The 22,260-nt window shown below is 42.7% G+C and overlaps 1 protein-coding gene across 5 annotated transcripts in view; it reads left to right on the forward strand.

The window, feature by feature from the left end:
- ST6GAL1 (ST6 beta-galactoside alpha-2,6-sialyltransferase 1) overlaps positions 1 to 22,260 on the forward strand; it is a 94,984-nt gene that overhangs the window by 68,609 nt on the left and 4,115 nt on the right. For 3 of the 5 annotated variants that reach the window (XM_067538907.1, XM_067538905.1, XM_067538906.1), the window contains exons 4-6: positions 7,076 to 7,173; positions 13,748 to 13,849; positions 17,638 to 17,812. In XM_067538907.1, coding sequence (XP_067395008.1) covers positions 7,076 to 7,173; positions 13,748 to 13,849; positions 17,638 to 17,812 — 375 coding nt within the window. Of the gene's footprint in view, positions 1 to 7,075; positions 7,174 to 13,747; positions 13,850 to 17,637; positions 17,818 to 22,260 lie in introns of all 5 variants that reach the window. The other 2 variants (XM_067538908.1, XM_067538910.1) reach the window with 2 other exon arrangements.

Genomic DNA, 22,260 nt, shown 5'->3' on the forward strand with positions numbered 1-22,260 from the left:
CTGAGAATTCACAGACACTTTTAGCAGCTTGAAATATCCAATTAAGATTCTTATTGATTGCAGGTGTGTGTGGTAGGGAGCAGGAATAATGAGCAGGCACCCTCAGTGCCCATAACACATATTTAAAATGTGTACATTTAATCCTTAACACATCCAGACACAATTGGTTTAATTGAACTAAGTGTGGGCCAAGAGTTAGCTCAAGATCCATGCTGATTTCTGCCCATATAGACTATGCTGGAGACCCGCAGTGGGAGAATTCCCACTGCAAGGGAAGGCTTGCATCAGTATAAAGAAGCTGCAGTCTTCACTCTGGGGAGTCCTCTAAAGAAAGAGGGTAAGGCAGGCTGGGGACAGGGCATGACCATGGCAGCTGCTGGAAGCACTGATTCAATGCATCTCTTGAGCAACTTCTACCAGTAGCTGTAACCTAACACTACTGGCTACAGCCAAATGTTGTCATCTCCCAACAGGAAAGTAGAAAGCAGCACTGCCAGACCTCCACTGGAGTATATAGCCCAGCTGGAGTACATAAATTCAGATGACACATGGGCACAGCTTAGACTGCATGCCTCACCTTGGTGGATCTCCCCCCTTGTTTGTTATATGTTCACGTTGCTCCTCAGAGGAGAGAGAAAATGAATTGGAAAATAAGAAACCAAGTTTTCCTTTGGTCTGCAGTGCATTTATTTCCGGGCGGGTCTGGGAATGGTTGAGGTAATGTCCAGTGCTCTCACTCCTGTCGGACAAGAGCCAGGAAGACTGGGACTGAGGGAGAATGAGGGAACATAAGAAGGGGAAAAAAAATTAGTAAAGGGCCATGCTTATCTGGGGCTCCCTGTTTTGACACACTGAAGTGCTGAAAGCACTTGTCTGCTAAACACAAATTGAACCACATGTGATCAAGCGAACTGCTGAGTGCCAGAAACCCAACAGATCACACCCAACCTGTGTTGTACTCTTGCTTTGTTAAACCATGGGCTGGATCCTCCGCTTGTGTCAATCATTGTAGTCCTGATGACGTAAATGGAGCCACGCTGATCTGCACTGGCTGAGGATCTGACCCAGTAATTGTTTTTGATATAACAAGGCAGATGTGCAGGGCTTTCTTGGCCTGGTTTAGGAGCACAGTATAATTGTTCCAGTAGAAATGTATGTCCCAGTCAGAAACCAGGGCTTGATCCTCTATTCCCATTGAGGTCACTGGGAATTATGTCAGTGACTTCACTGAGTGTGAGCCCAGGCTCAAATCAATCAACAGCCAGAGTAACAAACACCTTTCACTGCCCAAACAAGAGTCCCTTCACTTTCCTTAATGGAATGTAAGCAAGACAGCTCCTTAGAGCTGAATTCTTTTATTTTTCAGCTGGACAGAATGATTAGAGAAACAAAGGGATGGGTGGGACAGTTTGAGCTGTGATCCTTTGGCACTGTGTTAGATTTAACAGTGCATCTCGTGTTTTCTGCATATACAAATATATATTTCACTTTTTTCTGTCCATACCAAAGTTCCTTCTAAGAAAGCAGTAGCTGACGGAAATGAATAGAGTGTCCTGTAATTCAAAGATTTCATGATTATGACAAAACAACGTTTAAAGAATAAAAGTGGCTTGTCTTGCTTACTTCACTTGTCAATAAATGACATAATTGTCCTTGAAGACTTAGTTAACTAGGCCCCAATCCAGCAAAACCCTTTAGCACATGCTTAATTTAACACCCGGGAGTATTCCCTTTGTGAGAATTACTCACAATCTTAAAGTAAAGCATGTGCTTTAGTGCTTTGCTGGATCAGAGCCCTGATTATTCACTCACTCCCCGGAAGTGTTGATTTGCCCTTTACCTTCTGAAGCAAGTAACGGAATAGGCTAGTTCCCGGACCTTTTGGACGAGACTGTCAGAACCATAGCTCTGTGTGGCTGTTAAGATCTCAGAGCACTCTTGTAAGAGTATAGAGGATTTGTTCTGATGTACGTGGTCAGAATTTTCCTTCCTCCTCTACTGTGCACTCTACTTGCCAGAGGTGCAAGCCTGGCAGTAATATTGTCCAGTCTCCAAAGTGCTTTAGGATCCCACAGGAGGAAAGATGCTATTCAGATGAAAAGTATTATTTTTAACAGTATTAATTTGGAAGGGTTGTCTTGTGGGAAGCATAAGACTTGACTCATAGACTCTGAGGTCAAAAGTGACCAATATGATCATCTAATCTCACCTCCTGCACAACGCAGGCCACAGAACCTCACCCACCCACTTCTGTAATAAACCTATGACTGAGTTATTAAACACCTCAAACCCTGGTTTAAAGACTTTAAGATACAGAGAATCCACCAGCAAGTGCGGTATGCCTCATGCTACAGAGGAAAGCAAAAAAACCCCAGAGCCTTTGCTAATCTGCACTGGAGGAAAATTCCTTCCCAACCCCAAATACGGTGATCAGTTAAACCCTGAGCATATGGGCAAGACTCACCAGCCAGACACCCAAGAAAGAATTCTCTGTAATAACTCAGAACTCCCCCCTCCCAATCTAACATCCCTTCACAGGCTATTGGAATATTTACCACCAGTAATCAAAAATCACTCGATTGCCAAACTAGGATGTCCCATCATACCATCTCCTCCATAAATTTATCAAGTTCAGTTTTGAAGCCAGCTAGGTTTTTTTCCCCCACTGCTTCCCTTGGAAGGCTCTTCCAGAACTTGACTCCTCTGGTTAGAAACCTGCATCTAATTTCAAGTATGAACTTCCTGATGGCCAGTTTATATCCATTAGTTCTTGTGCCCACATTGGTGCTAAATTCAATAATTCCTCTCTCTCCCTGGTATTTATCCCTTTGGTGTATTTATAGAGATCAATCATATCTCCCCTCAACCTTCTTTTGGTTAGGCTAAACAAGCCATGCTCTTTGAGTCTCCTCTCATAAGGCAGATTTTCTACTCTGCAGATCATCCTAGTAGCCCTTCTCTGCACCTGTTCCAGTTTGAATTCATCTTTCTTAAACATGGGGGACCAGAACTGCACACAGTATTCCAGATGAGGACTCACCAGCGCCTTGTATAACGGTACTAACACCTCCCTATCTCTACTGGAAATACCTCGTCTGATGCATCCAAGGACCACATTAGCTTTTTTCACAGCCACATCATATTGGTGGCTCATAGTTATCCTGTGATCAACCAGTATGCCCAGGTCCTTCTTCTCCTTTGTCACTTCCAACTGATGCATTCCTAGCTTATAGCAAAAATTCTTGTTATAAGTCCCTAAATGCATGACCTTGCACTTTCCAATATTAAATTTCATCCTATTTCTATTACTCCAGTTTACAAGGTCATCCAGATCTTCCTGTATGATATCCTGATTCTTCTCTGAATTGGCAATACCTCCCAACTTTGTGTCATCTGCAAACTTTATTAGCACATTCCCACTTTTTGTGCCAAGGTCAGTAATAAAAAGGTTAAATTAGATTGGTCCCATGACCGATCCTTGAGGAACTCCACTTGTAACCTCCCTCCAGCCTGACAGTTCATCTTTCAGTATGACCCTTTGTAGTCTCCCCTTTAACCAGTTCCTTATCCACCTTCCAATTTTCATATTAATCCCCATCTTTTCCAATTTAATAATTCCCTATGTGGAACCATATCAAATGCCTTACTGAAATCTAGGTACATTAGATCCACTGCATTCCCTTTGTCTAAAAAATCTGTTATCGTCTCAAGAAAGGGGATCAGGTGGTCTGGCACAATCATCCTTTTGTAAAGCCATGTTGTATTTTATCCCAATTATCATTAACCTCGATGTCCTTAACTACTTTCTCTTTCAAAATTTTTTCCAAGACCTTCCATAGTACTGGGGTCAAACTAACAGGCCTGTAGTTACCTGGATCACTTAATTCCCCTTTCTTAAAAATAGAAACTTAGCAATTCTCCAGTCATACGGTACAGCCCCTGAGTTTACAGATTCATTAAAAATCCTTGCTAATGGTCTTGCAGTTTCATGTGCTAGCTCCTTTAATATTCTTGGATGGAGATTATCGCACCTCTCTCTCCCCAGCCCCCCATTTAGTCCCATTAAGCTATTTGAATCTAGCTTCTACCTTGGATGTGGTAATTTCTACCTCGATATCCTCATTCCCATTAGTCACCTTACCACTATCCCCAAGATTATCATTAGCCTAACTTGAGTTTGAGAGCTGATTTCTGTTTCTGCCACACTCTTTCTGTGTGACCATGAACAAATCATTTACTCAACATTTTCAAAAGCATGCTGATTTTTGGTGCCTTACATAGTTTTCAATTATGGCACCCTCCAACTTCCAAAATCAGTAGCCACTTTTGCAAATTCTGATCCCAATCTCAGTGCCTCAGTTTCCCAGGTTGACCATGAGGATAATATACCTGCAATACATCATAGGGCTGTTGGTAGGCTTAGTTTATGATTGTTGGTAAAGCTTTTGCTCTTAGATAGCTCTTTCCTGTCAGGATCTGAAAGTGTTATTTTGTTAGCTTATTGCATGTAAATTAAATTCCAGAACCAATATTGTCTGGATTCAGGATCTGAAGGGCCAAGCGTTAAGGTAGAGTGGACTGTGTTCTGATTGCTAATCAGCCAAAAAGCACAACAGACTCAAAAAGCAATTGCATTGTTCATCCGATCAGTCTGTCAGCTTGTCTCCTAAACTGAAATGCCAAGTTGTTCCATGTCACAACAGATGAATTCTGCAAAGGCCATCGTTTAATATACTCCAGGCATGCATCATTAACTCTCTGCTGATAACCCCGGTCAAGATTTTTAATATTATTCTGAATCACAAGATTAAACATTCTGCTTCTGAACCCAGCCCTTCTCCTTTTGCAAAGTGTCAAATAATGAAGCACACAGATTTCTGTATTTCAGCAGATTTCACAGTGGGGGTTTTTAGATTGGGTCCTACATATAGGAAATGGGGGCTCTCACTAATTCTTGTATGGTGCTGAGAGAAGCCCTGTACATCAGCCCAAAAATACTATAATTCCCCTATTTGAACCTTTTCACATAGGATCTTATTCTAACAGATCTCTAATGACAAATTTAGACTGGGAGGGAAATATCTCAAATTTAGGTTTAAGGCCCCATTTCAGCAAAGTACATGACTACGAGTGGGGCTTAAACACATGCTCATATGCTTTGCTGGATAGGATTGACTGCTGAACTGTTGTTTTCTGCTGTTTATGTTCCCAAGGGAAATTTGCTGTTTGGTCAATATAATACCTATTTGTGTGGTGAGGAGGTGGAGAAGTGAAATGAGCCATTAAAGTAAACGGAATTGAGGAAGACAGCTTGTAAACATGCGATCCTTTTTCACGTTATGATTTGGCACTAAAGGAGAAAAGGGAACCATAAGTGAGCAATCTGCAACCACTGGTTTTCAAAACAAAGCCAATCTGAAGAAATGACTAACGGTATGTCTACACTGCACTCAGAGGTGTGACTGCATCGCAGGCTTTTGGCTAGCTGGCCTATCTAGAAATAGCAATGAAGACATGGTGGTATGGGATAGTAATGTGAATACATACTCAGGGTCCCCAGCATGCTTGAATAGCCTATGCTGAAGCCTGGGCCATTGGGTTTTCACTGCTATTTTTAGCCATGCCAGCTAGATTAATGCCAGCACAGGAATGTCAGCATGTGTTGCAGCCAGCCACACCTTTGATTGTTGCATAGACATACCCAAACTGAGGTTTTGTGAAGACTTACTGATCTGCCTTTATGCTTGTACCATGCTTAGTGCCAGATGGGCAGCTGGTAGATATCATTATATGTAAAATGCTGAGGACAGTGAGTTGAGGGCATTTAGCAGCTTTCAGGATCTGCCATTTGAGTGCCTTTCTTTGATTTAATTTATGTCACTTTGAAAGGGGTTTAAGCTAAATTGGTGGGGGGAAAAAGCTACTCTTAAAATGGGAATGAGTGTCCACACGGGGTATTTATAGTGGTATCACTGTATCAGTTTAGCTATACTGATAGAATTATACCAGTGTAACTGATAAAACTTCCCCATGTAGACAAGCCCTTTGGCTCTGTAGGGAGGAGGCTATGTTGCCTAGTGGGTAGAGCACTGGATTGTCACTCAGGAGACCTGCGTTCTATTCCTGGCTCTACCATTGGCCTGCTGGGTGACTTTGGGCATGTCACTTGGCCTCTCTGTGTCTGTTTCCCTTTTTACAGTGCTTTTAGATCTACTGATGAAAAGTGCTATATAAGAGGTTGGTGGTATTATTATTTGTTTTTATTCAACACCTGCTTTCTCTGTAACAGCAGAATCTCTGGCCTAGCCCAGCTCTTAAGCGCTACTGCAATTCAAATACATAATAATAGAGAGGAGAGAATATGGAGGAAGACACAGAAACAAAACTCAGGAAAAGCTATTTTGTGATCCCTTATAGGAAAGAAAAAAGAGAATGAAACCAGGAAGGGAAAATATAGCACGACCAAGAGTATGGTAAATTACATTTGACAAAGTACTTATAAACATTACACAGTTGTTTTATTCCTTTAAAGTGCAAGAGGCATGATGTTGAGCTATGAGATAGTATAGCTATTTTCCACCCTGGCCACTAGGCTCAGTCTACAGGCTATCGAACATCAGGTTTTTTAGGCCCAGAGAAATAAAGGACATTCTTCTTCATTATGTCCCTGTCACTTATTTGTAACAAATCACAAGGAGAATTATTTGCCCAATCATCTTTTGGGGACCTATATTCAGCAGGTTTCTTGGATGGCAGCTTGTGCTATCTACACAGGTGCTGAGTTTTCATAATAAAATACAGACAAGTGGAGTGTTAGTTTTATTTAAACCAAATTAGGAGACGGAGAAAACCACACATAGTAATCATTTAAATGCCAGCACAAAAAGTTTGGACCTTTTAGTACTTTTGACGAATCCAGCTCTGTATCAATAACAAACAATTATTATGAGGAAAATTCTGCATTGATTATATACCTGCTATATTTTTAATTTACCTGTCTTAGATGTTTTTCCCCACTCACCCATAATAGCCATTGATTAACTTTTAATAACTCTTCCCTCTCTGCTGCTTTCAGACACCCATGATGCAGTTTTGAGATTTAATGGGGCTCCTACCACAGAATTCCAGCAAGATGTAGGGGAAAAGACGACAGTCCGCCTTGTTAACTCCCAGGTAAGTCTGCCTGGCATAAGTGCTACACAACAGAGAGTGAAAGTGTCTTGACTACGTGACTGAGGGCCCATTTCAGCGCTCTTATTGTGGTCTCTCCTTCTCTGCAAAGATAGAGGTAGGAATAGCACCAACAGCAGAGTGATCAGTGGTGAGTGGCAGCTTTTCTTATGGTATTTATAGAAGAATAGAGCCACATCTCTGGCTATGAACATGAGATCTTTACCTTATACTCTTGGGATCTGTATGTAGCAGTACCTCGGGCTATCATTTATCTCAGGAGGGAGAGAACAGGTGGAGCCTGCAAATGAATTCAATAAGCAGAATTCACAAATCATATCCTCCTAATATTTATTCTTTTGCTAGACTCAGTCATTCTCAGACATGCTTTAATTAGCTTTTATAGAATGATACTACTCTATCTAAAATGTCCCATAGGAATTGGATCAGACCCAAGGTCCGTCTAGCTCAGTATCTTGTCTGACTGGGACCAGCACCAAAGGCTTTAGTGAAAGGTTTAAGAATCCCACATTAGGCAGATGCAGGACAATCTGCCCCCACAATAGGTTTTTAATACCTGTGCTGTGTTACTTCATGCTGTATTTCAAATACAGCTTCTTATTCATGGTGCATTCACCCATATAGAGCATTGGTCACTGGATATATCTTACTTATTATCTCATGAGATGCAGCTCTTTACATCTGCATTGAGAAACAGGTGTGACCTCAACTCCCTGCCTCCCGCTCCTTTGTGTGCTAAGCCACTGAGACTTTCTGCTTTCTACATCTTATTTCTCAGGCCTTTCTCCTGCAGCCCTTCTTCCTGCTTGGCCTGCTGAGCTCCTGTGAGATGGGTGGAATCCCCTCATACTGGAGAATGCAAAGTAGCGCCTAAGCATCATGTACTTTGAAGCACTTGCCCTCTCTAAACTTGCCAAGCCCAGAAAACCCTGCAAAAAGGCTGAAAACTCCAAAATGTTCAAGACAGATGTTTCTTCCTTCAAGTGTGTCCATGCCTCCTCTCTTCTGCCTCAGTTGGATGACAGGCAGATTTAATGAGAAACGGACCCCATTAGCTGACAAAGTCACGCAAGTCCTTGATATACAGAAGGAGGAAAAGGCCACCTCTGTTGAGGATTCCCTTGAAATGAAGAAGTCAGAGGGGATTATGGTTTTCCTATTATCGAGTGGGGATGGGGGGTAATGAGAGTGAATTGTTCCACCTGAAAAGAAAAGGTCTGCTGGCAGAGTTTCCCGTAAGCCATATTAAGTTCAGAAAGAAAGCAAAGTCACCTCCTTCCCAAGGATGGATGGGTTTGTTTATATGCTGACTTAAAAATATAATCATTGTCTTTGTTGAGGGAGCTGGCGGACCACGTGGATATCAATCGATCAGAGATATATAAATGATCGTGAATGCCTTGTAGAGGAGATTGCGATAGCATTGGCCTGCCCCAAGGGATGTAGGTAAGATGGGTTTGAGCTCCCCAGCATCTTAATGAGAGACTCCCTCGAGCCATCGTGGAGATGAGTGATGAGCAAGGAGTGAGGTACCTGGTGTTTCACACATCATTTTGTACATAAAGAACCAGAGAGGATTTAATCTGAGGTGTTTACTGACACATTTGTTCCAAGGTTATGGGGCCTAATGCAAAGCATGTTTTGGTTTGGTTTATATTATCAATGGGAGGGTCTTTTGATAAATTATTCCAATACTAAAGTAATTGTTTTTAGTCAAAGATGGAGGTTGCATAAATGGAGACTTGATGGGCAATATGTTTATAGAGTGACCAGCTAGCAAGTGTGAAAAATCGGGAAAGGGAGTGGGGGATGTTCCATCTAGCCCTGAATATCAAGACTATCCTTATAAAATCGGAACATCTGGTCATCCTATATATATTGAACAAGTTAATTCTTACTCCTCCCTGGATGTCTGGTTCTCACAAAATGGGTTGTGGGATAAACATATTGAGGTGACAAAAGAGAGAGCCTCAAATTCAATGCAAGCTGTGTTACATTTCACCTGAATTCATGGGGACAATTGAATTGAACCAGCCCAAAGAGTGTTTGAGGCTAAGGCACGCGCTCAGATTTTGTATAGTGTAGAATTATGGGGGTGGAATGCTCAAATGGGGCTGGAAGTGTTTCAAAACCGATTCCTCAGGATGCTTCTTGGTCTCCCAAATAATACCCCAGCTGCTCTTCTTAAGAGACGAGACAGGCATGAATTCTGTTCTCTTCCAAAGTGAAGCACCGTAATATCCATTTTTGGTTTGGCATTCATTGTATGTACCCACAATGTTGGCCAATGCTGTGCTTAGAGGAGCAGCTCAGTCGGGCTTTGTCATGTGTATTTCCTTGGTGAGAATATAGTCAACGTTTTTTGCATTCTCTAGGCTTCTCAGAATTCAAAATGATTAGATTTAAATTTAAATATGTGAAATCCCTAATCAAGTTGAGATTAGAGGATACTAATAAGCAACTAAACAAGGCATTTGTTTCCATGACAAATGTATCAGCTTGGTTCCCCCTTGTTAAAAAGACTCATGAGCATGCCAAATATCTAGACAGTTTGTCCAATAACAAGTTAAGAAGAGGCCTTAACAGCTCCCAGTTTTCAATCTATGCAGACAGCTTACTTAGTAGACCGATATACTGGCACTGAGAAATGTAACCACCTCTGTGCATATGGCTCTGGATATGTGGAAGACATATGCTTTCATTTATTATAGTGTAATTTGTATTGTCCCTTGAGGTCAAAATGGCTTTCCATGGTTTTGTCCTGGGTGCCTTTTTCTGTGACCTCTTAGAAAACAAAATATTTATTAGGAACTAAAAATGTATCTGTGATCTTAGGGGTTTCCCTATTTGCATGGCCAACAGATAAAACTAGGAAAAGACAAACGGAATGGTGATTATATATGGCTTAATTGGTTTATATTATTTTTAATGTGTATTTATATGTATTTTAATATTTTAAAATCCAGGATTTCGTTCTAAGTTTTATTGTAATATATTTTGGTTTTGGTGCATTGGCTTATGGCTAAGTTGCTATTAATAAATTTGACAAGAGACAAAAAATAGTTACAACTGGCAGACAAGGGGAGCACAAGGAAACAGTGAGAAAGTTGAGAAATAAGCAGTCGTCAGAGCACCCTAACCATCCTTCCAGTAAGTGTTATGAAGCCATCCCTCCTTAAATGGATTTATCAAGAAGGGCTTGATAAAGGAAAGGAATGAAAGGAGGCACAGGCTGAAACCACCCCAAGTAGGGAGAAAAACAGAGCTTCATCCTCCAGAACCCGCCTGGTCACTATCTGCTCACCTCTTCATTCTATCGCCATGCTCTACAGGACTGAAATTCAATCATCTGCTCTCAGATGAGTCTTCCTGGCTGTTGCTTTGGAATAAGGGTTGAATCTTTCAAAGATGTGCAGAGGGTTTAGCCACGCTTATTTGATCAAAGTTCATGGCTAAATCCCCTGCACTCTCTTGGAAATTGCAACCAAATTCTCTAATCTCTTCCTTTATATGAATTTTTGTTGCTCATAAATTTTAACTATCTTCCTCATCAGAATTTTTCTCTCGCATGATTTCTGTTATCTTGCCTCCTGCTGCTTCCCAGTGGTCTCTGCTTCCTGTTTAGCAGATGCAACATAAATTAAAAATTGGACTTTGTCCTTTGTTAACTGATCTTCCCGCAGCAGACACATTCAGCAATCTGGAGGCTCCCCGCTTTGCTATTTATATCCTTACTTGTCTGTGTGTATTTGTGTTACTGGGTCAATAGTATGTTCTCCACTTTGGAAACTATCTCCTGGGGCCACATATCCAGTGCCAGCCTAGCTATGATATGTAAATGGTGCCAATGAAAACATTTGTCCTGCTTATGTGATTTTTGGACTTGTTCTACATGGAAAAATTTACCCATATGATTATGCAACTGTTCTACCAATACAACTCCCCATGTGGACATATTTATTCTGGAATAATTAGTGTTAAAAGGAAGAGAGATGGATGATGGGGAAATAGAAAGGGGACAGTGACACAGCAAAGGAATGAGGTAGGAGGCTGGGGTGGGAAAAGGGACACCATTCTTAGGGTACAGGTCAGCAAATGTGGTATCAAAGGTTATAATCAAATGAGTTAATTAATCCAAAAGAGATTATGTAAATGATAAATGTACTAGCAATGATGAATTAGCCAGGCAATCAGGAAACAATTAAATCAGCTAAATTGGAGCAGAACAAATAGGCAATAATCAATGCCTCACACAGTTAGGAGCAAAACAGCTGGGCAAGACAAGTGTGGTAGCAATTAAATGACAGTGGGTCGAGTGGAAAGAATCAGTCAATTGGTAAAGCAGAACAGATAGGCACTACAGGCAATAAATGGGAAGATCAGTTAGGTACATTGATTAAATGAGGACTGAGTCAACAAATTAAGGGCTGGCAGCACAAACAATAGCAGGGTGTGAATGAGGTTGCAGGGAGTTAAGAGATTGGTTGCAGACGTAGGGGGCAGTGACAGCTGCAGTAGAACTTGGTTGCCTGTGTCTTTGCCTCCAGTTGTTCCTGCTCTGCTTAAAAATGGGGGCAGGAAAGATGGCAACAGCCTGGCAATTCTGGCATTTAAATGGTCCTCTCAAACATTTGCTACATCTCTCTGCTTTCATGCTGCTGGATGATTCTATCTAGAGAGAGGCCTGTGACTCCTGGATTCACATATTTCCATTCTCTTCCCTTCTTTTCTGAACAACTCTGCTTCCCCCCTCTAAGCCCTGGTCTACACTACAAAATTACTCTGATGTAACTAAATTGCTCAGGTGTATGACTAATCCACATCCCTGAGCAATGTAGTTACACCAACCTACTCACCATTGTAGACAGCACTGCGTCGGCGGGAAAGTTTCTCCTGCTGACATAGCTATTGCCTCTCATGGAGGTAGAGTTATTAAGCCGGTGGGAGAGCATCTTCACTTCACAATGCTGCACTGTAAGTCTTGCACCTCTAACACCTACCAACACTTGGACTCTCTCCTGAAATGCGCTTCTCAACCCACCCTCTCCTCTGCCCAGGATGCTGCTAAAAGGGACCCGTTTTGTTTTATAAAATATCTGGGAAGAATCCCCTCTCCCTCTGTCCTGCTGTGTCCCTCTTCCCCTTCCTGCATTCACCCCATTCTGACACCACAGTCACTGCTACTCTGCCACTTTTCCTCCTCTCCTTGCAATCCCATCTTCTCTAAATGTTCTTAAGACCCACAAACCTGGGAATGAAAAACTCCAATCCTATCATATGCACCTGCAAAGGATTGTGAGTGCCAAGCTGCACTCTCAAACTTATGGCCATGTTTGTAAAAGTGACCTAAATATTTTAAATGGTGTAGGCTGAGGAAGCCATGCAGTACACCTCAAACCTAATTCTCTCTCTCTTTAAATTGAGACCATACACAAGCAAATTCTTTTTCAGTTATAGAATAGTGTGGGTCTGGAATGACCAGGCAGACATGGTTGTAATGTATTGCTAACAGGGCCAGCTGGAACAGCGACTGGATGCTAGCAATGGCTGGGGGGGAGGGGAATAGCATATTTATAAAGATGAATCAGCTCATTCTGAAATAGCTCCCGTTCGGCTTGGATTTAGGAGGGGCTGTGTCTGGCATAGTAAGGGTTTCGTGACTGCGCTCTTCCTAAGCAGCTGTTAACAAGCAGCGTCTGAATGGATTGTCTTTATGAATAAAAGGACAAACCCCTTTCATCTCATTCGACTCTGTTTCTCCTGTAAGCAGTGCTCCAAAGTGGACTACCCCAAGCTGAACTCTCTCACCTGCCCTGGAACAGTTGTTGGATCATTAAAAGGATAAAGCTGCCACCTGGCTGATTTTTGTCACTGTAACTTAGCACCAGTGGCTCTTTGGGGGAAACAGACATTTGGATCATTATTCTGAGTGTAACTTTGTGGGTTTGTAGTTAGCATCACTGTGAATTGTGGATTCTTGGCCCATGAATGCTTTTTTCTTTTGTTTTTAAATGAAATGTGATCTGAGCAGCCTGTTGCCCTATCCATATGTTTTTCCTTTTTGGCATTGTGCCTATAATTGCCATAGAGTTGGAGAAATCCATGTAGAATTAGGTCTCAGTTACTGCTACTACTCTTCTCCAGACTAATTTGAGTGACTGTAATTTTAGTGGCTGAATTCCACACATGTGCCACACCGCTGTCTGTGGCCCATATCCTCTCCTTTCTGTGTAAAGTCCAGGTAGAAAGGGAGATTTGACATGCATAGATATGCAGCCATTGCTCCGTTGACATTCCACTATATCCTGACCAGCTGGAGACAGGAAGAGCAGGAGAATTACAAGGACAGGGTATGGTCACTAGCTCTCACAAGGAAATACATTTTCTATAGGAAGTGTAATCTACAGACAGCAGAGCACTTTTTGAATTTCAGCCAATCCTCCCCCCCAGTGGCAGATGGCTACAGCTATGCTTAGTGATACTTTCCTGCCAGAACTTCTGCAGATTGATACATATTCTGCTGTGTTAGAAATCATCTTTCCTTGTCTCTTTCAAGCTTGTAACTGTTGAAGAGCAGAAGTTCCTTACAGAAACGTTGTACAATACTGGAATCTTAATTGTCTGGGATCCATCACCATATCATGCAGAAATTCATGAGGTAAGTTCAGAACTGTGTAGTAAATGAGTTTTACGGGGTAGCTGTGACCTCATTTCTTGCCGTACATGCCTGCATGTCTAGGGTCATTCCTTTTAAAGTTGTTGTTTGTTGCTGTGGCATGCCGGATGTAGCAGTTTATGTGTTTGCAAGTGCCTTTTGCTATCCTAGCATGCGAGCAGCTTACACGCAGGGCTGCGATTTTTGTCAGAGTGGTCAGGGAAACTGTGAATTTGAGTAAAGTCCATGAAATGCCCCCATGTGGTATTGGGAGCTTGTGTGCTAGGTTGCAGTTCCCAGAATGGGGAGCTGGGCCTCACAGGACAGGAGCAACTGCTGCACGGTGAGTCCATTTCCACTCCCTATATCCCCCAAGGTCCCCAGCTCCCCCCTTTTTCTGTAACTTCCTGGTTTTTTCCCACACCTCTGTTGTGACAGTTCTTAAACATTTCTGTGACAAAATCATAACCCTTCTCATGGGAAAAGTCTTTTCCCACTTCATGGAAAGTGTCTTTTCCAGGCAAGTGTGAAGGGCCCTGAATTGTCTATCTTTTATTGCCACAGTAAGTTTACCATTGGCCGACCTCCCATCAGGGTGACCACTGCTGTATATAACACTCGCAAACTTGCTGTAGAGTGATAGTCTTCCTTTTCTCAAGAATCCAAAAGTTAGGCTGGACAGTCTGACCACAGCAGACATTTTGGTTTTGAAAGCACCAGTCTGTCATGAGGTATATTTGAATGGCTTGTAATTGATAAGGAAGCCCTATTAAAAGGCTAGCAAATCCCATTTACTCATGTCAGCTGGATTTTCTTTTTTAGGTATTGGATTCATAAAGTGGAGTTACTTGTGTAGTGACTTCAAAGTAGCTGCACAATAGCTCTGTTAGTAGTCTTCACAGTTACCTTTTGTTATAATGAGCTCTCCCTCTCTTAGTAATTGGGCAGATGACCCATGTTGGCAGTGTTTTCAGAACTGTATTGCAGAATATATCCTGTTGTGCCTTCCTCAACCAATCAGAAGTCAGAAGCTTTGAACCTCCTCCCTCCTTTAAATGATAAGAAAATAAAATCAAAGCATGTTCTTCTCACTTTGCAATGTGTTTCTTGACTGTGCAGTCAGTATAGTCAGAAATAGGAGAGTTTGTTCCATTTTAAAAATAATAAAAGACCTCTCAACATTTGCACTGAAGAAGAATTTCAGTTTCTGAGGTACTGCAGCCATCTTTAGATTTGGCCTTCTTCGGGTACAGACCTTTGGTTGTTCTCCCCTTTTCTCTCACATTTCCTCATTCCTGATTTGCTCTGATATACCTCTATTGAAATCAATAGTTACATCATAATACAAAACAATAAGTTAACATGGCAGCTTCAATAATAAGTTAATATTTGTCAATATACTATTTTTACTGAGCTTCAGCCTAATATTCCAGGGCCAGGGAGCACGGATCACGCAAGTGGCATGACAACAAAACTAAGGATTACCCTCTACATCAAACTAAACCCCAGCAAGCAAAGCATGCAAAATGATTAACAGCAACAACTTCAAAAGCCAATCCAGTGTAACTAGCAGCCAGAAGATATGTGACTGTGAAACCACTGTCCCCTCTACAGGACAGGGGTCTAAAACCCTGGAGTGTGTTATTAAAAGTCATCCTTGGGAAAGTGAGTTAGGCTGCTCCAGTGTTTAGGGTGCTAGCCTAGGCGATCCGGTTTCAAGTCTCTGCTCTGCCACAGACTTCCTATATGACCACGAGCATGTCACTTAGGTCCTGATCCACAAAGGCACTTGGAAACCTAACTCCCGTTCTGCCGTCCACAAAACTCCTGCTGCACCTTGTAGGCACCTAAACTCGACATCGAAGTTTTCAGTGTAAAAATTCCCTCCCGAGTAAGTTTCTGCTTCCAAGCATGCACACTGCCACCCCACTCTAGTATCTGGGCACCCATCTCCCGCCTAAACCCCAGAGTGATCCACCAACTAGGGGAGCTAGGCGAGCAAATGCCTATCTCATGTAGGGGGCCCAACTCAGGCAGTATGCTCAGAGGCCGCCTACCAGATTTATTCCCATTCAAAATCCGTTTTAACTTTTAGAAAGCCAAGGGTTATAGAAACACTTACATACATTCTTCACTTTGAGTGGATTCAGGTCTGACTAAACAAAGAGACCCTGCAGTGTTTCTAAACCCGATTTCACAGCATTGTGCTAATGCATTCTGAAGCTGAGTGAAGTCATTCGGAAATTAACCGTAAACCAGTGAAACTGACTAGTTTATTGTTAAAGTTGAGGACAATGTAGATAGTGGGCAACCTCAAACAGTGAAAAGTAAATTCAATTTTTAAAATTCTTTCAACTTCGGTAGCTTACAGTGCTGTTTGTAACACACACTAGAATGATATCTGTAAAGGGTTGCTGATCCTTCGACATGCATATCTGCATCAATCCTCAGCTCTGCTGTCTCTTATTAGTTATCAGGTTACTCCCTGGCTTCCTAGCTCACAGACACTGCTCTGAATGTCCAAGCCTCTGTCTAGTCCCACACCCCAAAGAAGCAAGGGTGTGTATGTATCATGCCTAAGAACCTGTAATGAGCTAGGCTGGTATTCATTGCCTAGCAAAATCTCCTCTCCTCTAAATGGTTCCAGATTTTAAGGAAACATGAGCCCTACTTCAGTATTTTTACTGAAGTAAGATAGTGGGAGGAAAGCTTATACATTTGAAAGCTCACAAATACACATAATTACAGGTCACTGCACATACTGTACATTATCCTCTTCTGGTGCAATGTTGTGACAAAAGATGCTTGTGTGCCAACCTTGGAATATGGCCTTTTGTTCACTGAGATGAATATAACAATTGAGAATGGTATAAAAATGACTCACTGCATGTAAGGTTGTCCTTTCAATGTCTTTCTAGATCTCGTGAACAATGCCACTAGTTGAATATTCTACAAGGAGAAAGGATGCAGGGTGGTAACTCTTAAAGGGTTTGGGAACTGAATGAGGAAGAAATGGGACCTTTTCCAGATTTTATTGCTAGTGAGCTGCTCTCTTTCATGTAGAAAAGAAAGAATTTTCTGAATCTTCCAGTTTAAATATCAGACAGACATACCTGATCCAAAGCCCATTAAAGTCATTGTGGTTCTTTCCACCGCTTCAGTGAGATTTGGAGCAGACCCTAAAGGCAAATAAAAATGGAGTCGTTGGCAATACACTTTAATGAACTGGATCACGGTCACACTCACCACTGACGTGTGGAAGATCTTAGTTCATTAGAGGTGAGAAACTTAGAAGTATTAGAAATCCATAACAGTCTACTAAAGGATGAAATGGTTCTCCATCAGCCTTCAGTATGAGGATGTCTAATAATAGAGACTGCAAGAAAGGAGGGAAAAGTGCCATTTGACTGCACTGCTTTGTGAACTGCAATACAGCCTGGTGTGATACGCATGTGAAATTCCATTCCACTTGTAAAGAAAGAAATTTCTCTCACAGCATCTTTAAAGTTATTCTGTGAGTATTGTAGACTTTTGTGTTTCCTTATGGGTGCCGTGGACTCACCTGTCTGGTGTGTGATATCTCTTCCATCATGCTTCAGCCCATCAGCACCTTGCCCTCTGAGTTAGAATGCAGGGACAATACTGAACGGCATCCTGTTATCTGAAACATAAGTTACTGGATCCCACAGCAGTGCCGAGCAATAATAGATGCCTTGAGTTAACTGTTCTGTGAGAGATTTTGTCCTTGGAGGGAGGGGAAAAGGATCTGACTTGTTAATTCTGTTTTTTAGTGGTACAAAAAACCAGACTACCGTTTCTTTGAAAACTACAAGAAGTATCGTACTAGACATCCTAATCAGCCCTTTTTTATCCTGAACCCAAAAATGCAGTGGGAGCTCTGGGATATCCTGCAGGAGAACTCGTTAGAGGACATTCAGCCCAATCCCCCTTCTTCTGGAATGCTTGGTAATGTAACTGTCCAGTAAATACTTGGCTTTATTAATTTTGGATGGGGCTCTTTGGTTTATTGAAGAGTTGATTATGGTAGTGTTTTCTGTTTATCAGATTCAAAGCAGCCCTTTGGAGCTTCCTTTCAACTTCTGTAAAATATAATGTTTCCCATCTCAAAACACCAGCTTAATTATGTTAGAAATCAGCATTTTTTAGCAGCAGCTCTCAAACTCTTCTGTGTAGTACTGACTCCAGAAATAGCTTTACTCAGACTAAACACAGGTGCAGGCTGGAACATTAGGTGCAACAATGTATCACCTTTTACTGCTTGCCAGCATTTTTAGCCAATAGGAAAAGAGCAACTCATATCTGTTATCTAAAGCACAATGAAGGCTTTCAGGGCTTTCATTGCTCTTCCTTTTCATTGCTTTTTTCTTTTAACATGCTTTTAACATTCTTTTAACATATGTACTCTCTACTGAAGTCAACAAATAATTTTATTTTTCAAATTGATGAACCATTACCTATTATGGGATCAGCAGAGTTCAGAAAGAAAGATTTGATAAGGGAAGAAAGTTGTCAGAACTCAGTAATAGCTATAAAAATGGTCATTCAGCCAGCCTTTTCCCTCATTCTGAAGCCCTTCTGTTTCATCACTTTGTGCTACTCTCAAAACATTAGTGAAGATGTTCATTTTCCTCCCAGACAGAAATTCTATTCTGGCAGGGTTTTCTCAACCATATTTAATGAGCAACAAAATGAAAAGGAACCAAACGCTAAGGAGCGATCTATAAGAATGCTACTTAAAGTGGTGTTGTCGTCTTGTTTGCTCTGTTGGTGACAAAATTGCTCTGCTTTGGTTACCACCCTACTGCTTTCAAGAGGGCACTCATAATGTAAGATGTTCTGCAGGGGAACACACGTGTGTGCAGAACTAGATCTTAACAAACTTAAGTTAGCTAATTTTATTTCTCCCAATCAGACTTCTTGTTTCTTTCTACAAACTCATATTTCTGCCTTCCTAGCTATTAAATCATTACTGGCTTATGTTCAGCCCTCATATGTAATAGGGGAGACAGCTGATTTTAGAAGGCAAACAGAATGCAAATGATTATTGGTTAGAGCAGAAGGCTTGCAAAGGCAGGACTCCTGTATAGCTCAGTCTCTTGACTTTTTATGTCTCAGTTTCCCCATCTGTGAAACAAGTATAATCTGACTCCCAGAGATGAGAGAGAGACAAGCTGACACAGAGCTCTTCTTCAGGTGACCTCCTCAGAAAAGCTCTGTGTAGCTTGAAAGCTTGTCTCTCTCACCAACAGAAATTGGTCCAGATAAGAGATACTGTTCTCACGTGTGGAATACCCATAGGGACCACCACACTGGCTGTGAGTTGACCCACTGTGGCCCTGCTGGCCGGACCCCACTTGTTGCAACCCTCATAACCATTCTGGCTGTGATCTGACCCATTGCATCCTCACGGTGAGTACATGTGCATGCCATGTGCTCGAGTCTGGAGTTTCTTCTTGTGTGCAGTAACTCTCCTTATGTGCAATAACTCTCCTCATGCACTCGACCGAGGGTATAAGAGGCAGTGCAGGTTGACACCTCTCCGGTTCCTACTCATTGCCACATGGCCTGAGTGGGAATCATGTCCTCCTTTGCTGTTGCACAACCTGTACAATGTAGTTGAAAATAATTGATATCTTAGCTTAGGAATTCTAGTTAGTTACTAGATCGTTAGTATAGAATAGAATACAGCCCCCCTTTTCCTCCCCACCAGTCAGGGGAAATCCTCTCCAGTCCCAGGACTATGTCCAGGGTCCCAAATTTCAAGAACTGTGGTTCCTGCTCTCATTCCTTTCCAACATCTATGAGCATCACCAACTCCTGTACTGTCTGGTGAGAGATATATCTCTGTAAAATACAGAACCTATAAATCCTTCCTGCCCAGGACTAGAAAGGCCTGAAAGCTCCAACTGGAAAGGTTCCTGATGGAGGAGGCTAGGAGGCCCTGTTCTGAGCTGGGCCCAGGAGACGCTCTGTACATTGGCCTCAGCTGACCAGCAGTGCCCTTCCGTGCACAAGTCTTGGAGCAAAGCCCTTAACATCGAAGCCCAAGGACTCATCATGCCGGGCTTCCCATTAGCGTAAGGGGCACTCTCATGGGCATTAGGACAGATCCCTGCAGCAGACTGTCCAGAAGAAACATATTTCCTTCCCAAGCTGGGCTAAGTCGGGTGCGACATTGTGTACGGAGTGCATGGAACTGGCTCCCTCAAAGAATCCCAGGCTGGAGGGTAAGGCAGGGAAAAAGAGGGAGCCACTGGTTCTGACGATGACTGCGGTATCAAGGCGAAAGATAGATGCTCCCAGTTACGAGTGCAGATCCAGATTCATCATTGGTACCACCTCACCTATCCAAAGACTGTCTGGCTGTGTCAGACGAATCAGGCCCTTCAGGTGTTTTCACAGGACCTCCTCAGACTCTGGGCTGTAACACTGGAGGATATCTTTCTTCCCTACCTGCAGTCTCCACTCCTTTTGGGCCCTGCCATCTTGAATGTCCTTAACTGGGAGGAAGAATCACTACCATTGTCTCAAGAGAGGTCATATCTCTATCTGTCCAACAGGAGCACCCCAGTACCGATGGTACCATCGTTACTGACAGAATCAAAGGAGTTGAAGGAGATGGCTGTACCAGTATCTCTGCAAAAGCATGGAGCCTTAACAGACAGTCGAGACATTATTATCCGTCTAGTTATAACCCTCCCAGGGACACCTGGTATTGATTCCCATGGGGCCACCATGACCGATGGATCATTCCTTATTGGGGCCCTTGGGACCCCTATGACAGGTGCCCGGACCCCTCTCAGGAGTCATATCACTCCTCCCCCTCTTGTCAACTGGTTACATCCATGTACGAAGAGGAGGAACTAGAACCGTTCCGTCGGGTGGCCTCATCGTCATCTCCAGACACCGCCGTCACTCTTTCATCACCCTTTCCACTGGATGACCCCTGGCAACATCAGGACTTGTTGCACAGGGTCACTAATGATCTGCAAATCCCTTTAGAGGAGATCCAAGACCCTCAAATTGGCTCCTGGACATTTTACAACCACAGGGACTGACCAGGGTGGCCCTTCCAACTAACGAGGCCATATTAGAACCGGCCAGGCACAAACCAGCCTCCTGTGGCCCTATGCCAAAAAGAGGCGAAAGATGCTCTTTTGTGCTGGCCAAAGGTCTTGACTTCTTGTTTTCCCATCTTGCCCCTAATTATTTATTGGTGGTAGAAGTGACTATAGAGAGAGCTCGGCTGCACTACCAAAAATCTATCCCAGCTGATAAAGGGTCAAAGAGACTGGACCTCCTGGGTAGGAAGGTTTTCTCCTCTGTAGTCCTCCAATTTTATAGAGCTGATTACCAAACTTTATTAGCCAAATACAATATTAACACCTACACCAGGCTCTCTGAATTTAAAGATAAACTCCCCATGGAAGTCCAGTCCTCTCTGGACTGGAGGCTCTCTAGGCTGTGGCAGATGCTGTTGATACAGCATCCAGATCTTTGACCCCAGGACTGGTCATGTGAAGACACTCATGGCTCCAGTCATTAGGCTTCCTTAGGGAGGTCCAAAATATTATCCAAGACCTCCCCTTTGACAAGTCCTATCTTTTAAAGAAAAGGCAGATGAGTTTAGATCTGGATTTGGATTCACAAACCAGGCCCCAGAAATAGCCCTTTCAACCTTGACTATCCCATTTGCATACCTCATACTGCCAGTGTCTACCTGAACCTTTCTCACAAGTGACAAAGAATTCAGAGGGCCTGTTTCTCAGCTCCCTTCACTGTTACACACTTCACATACTCCCAGCCACTGGCTAAAGGCCATTTTTGATGTGCATATCTAGACCCACATACCACCACCTATGCCACTTACTTCTCCCATTATCTTTGGAGGCCATCTTACTTTCTTCACCCACAGTTGGATCAAGATCACCACAGGCAATTGGGTTCTGGAGATTATCCATCAGGGATACTCCACATAGTTTCTTTCTTTCTGTCCTCACAAACCACCTGCCTGACCTCCCTTCTGGGACCCCTCACACCAATTGATTCCTCAAAAGAAGGTGGAATGCCTGTTACAACAGGGGGCAATAGAGAGGTCCCGCCTCAGTACCAAGGGAGTGGATTCTACTCCCCATGTTTCCTAACTCCCAGAAAAATGGAGGGTGGAGACCCATCCTGAATATTTGGCAATGCCTTTGTCCGAAAGCTGAGCTTTTGGATGATTACACTGGCATGTATAAACCTCTCTTCAAGGAGTGTAGTTTGTGGCTATTGACCTAAAGGATGCATATTTCCACATGGACATTCACCCATCACACCCGGCAAAGTCATGGTGAAGACTCCCTTCAACTCTCCCATACTGAGGGCCGCCCTTTTGATGGATGCCTCCGGTA

The sequence above is a fragment of the Emydura macquarii genome, unplaced genomic scaffold, assembly GCF_026122565.2.
Source record: "Emydura macquarii macquarii isolate MOO-44397 ecotype Brisbane River unplaced genomic scaffold, CSIRO-AGI_Emac_v2 contig_499, whole genome shotgun sequence".
In the NCBI taxonomy this organism is placed as follows: domain Eukaryota; kingdom Metazoa; phylum Chordata; order Testudines; family Chelidae; genus Emydura; species Emydura macquarii.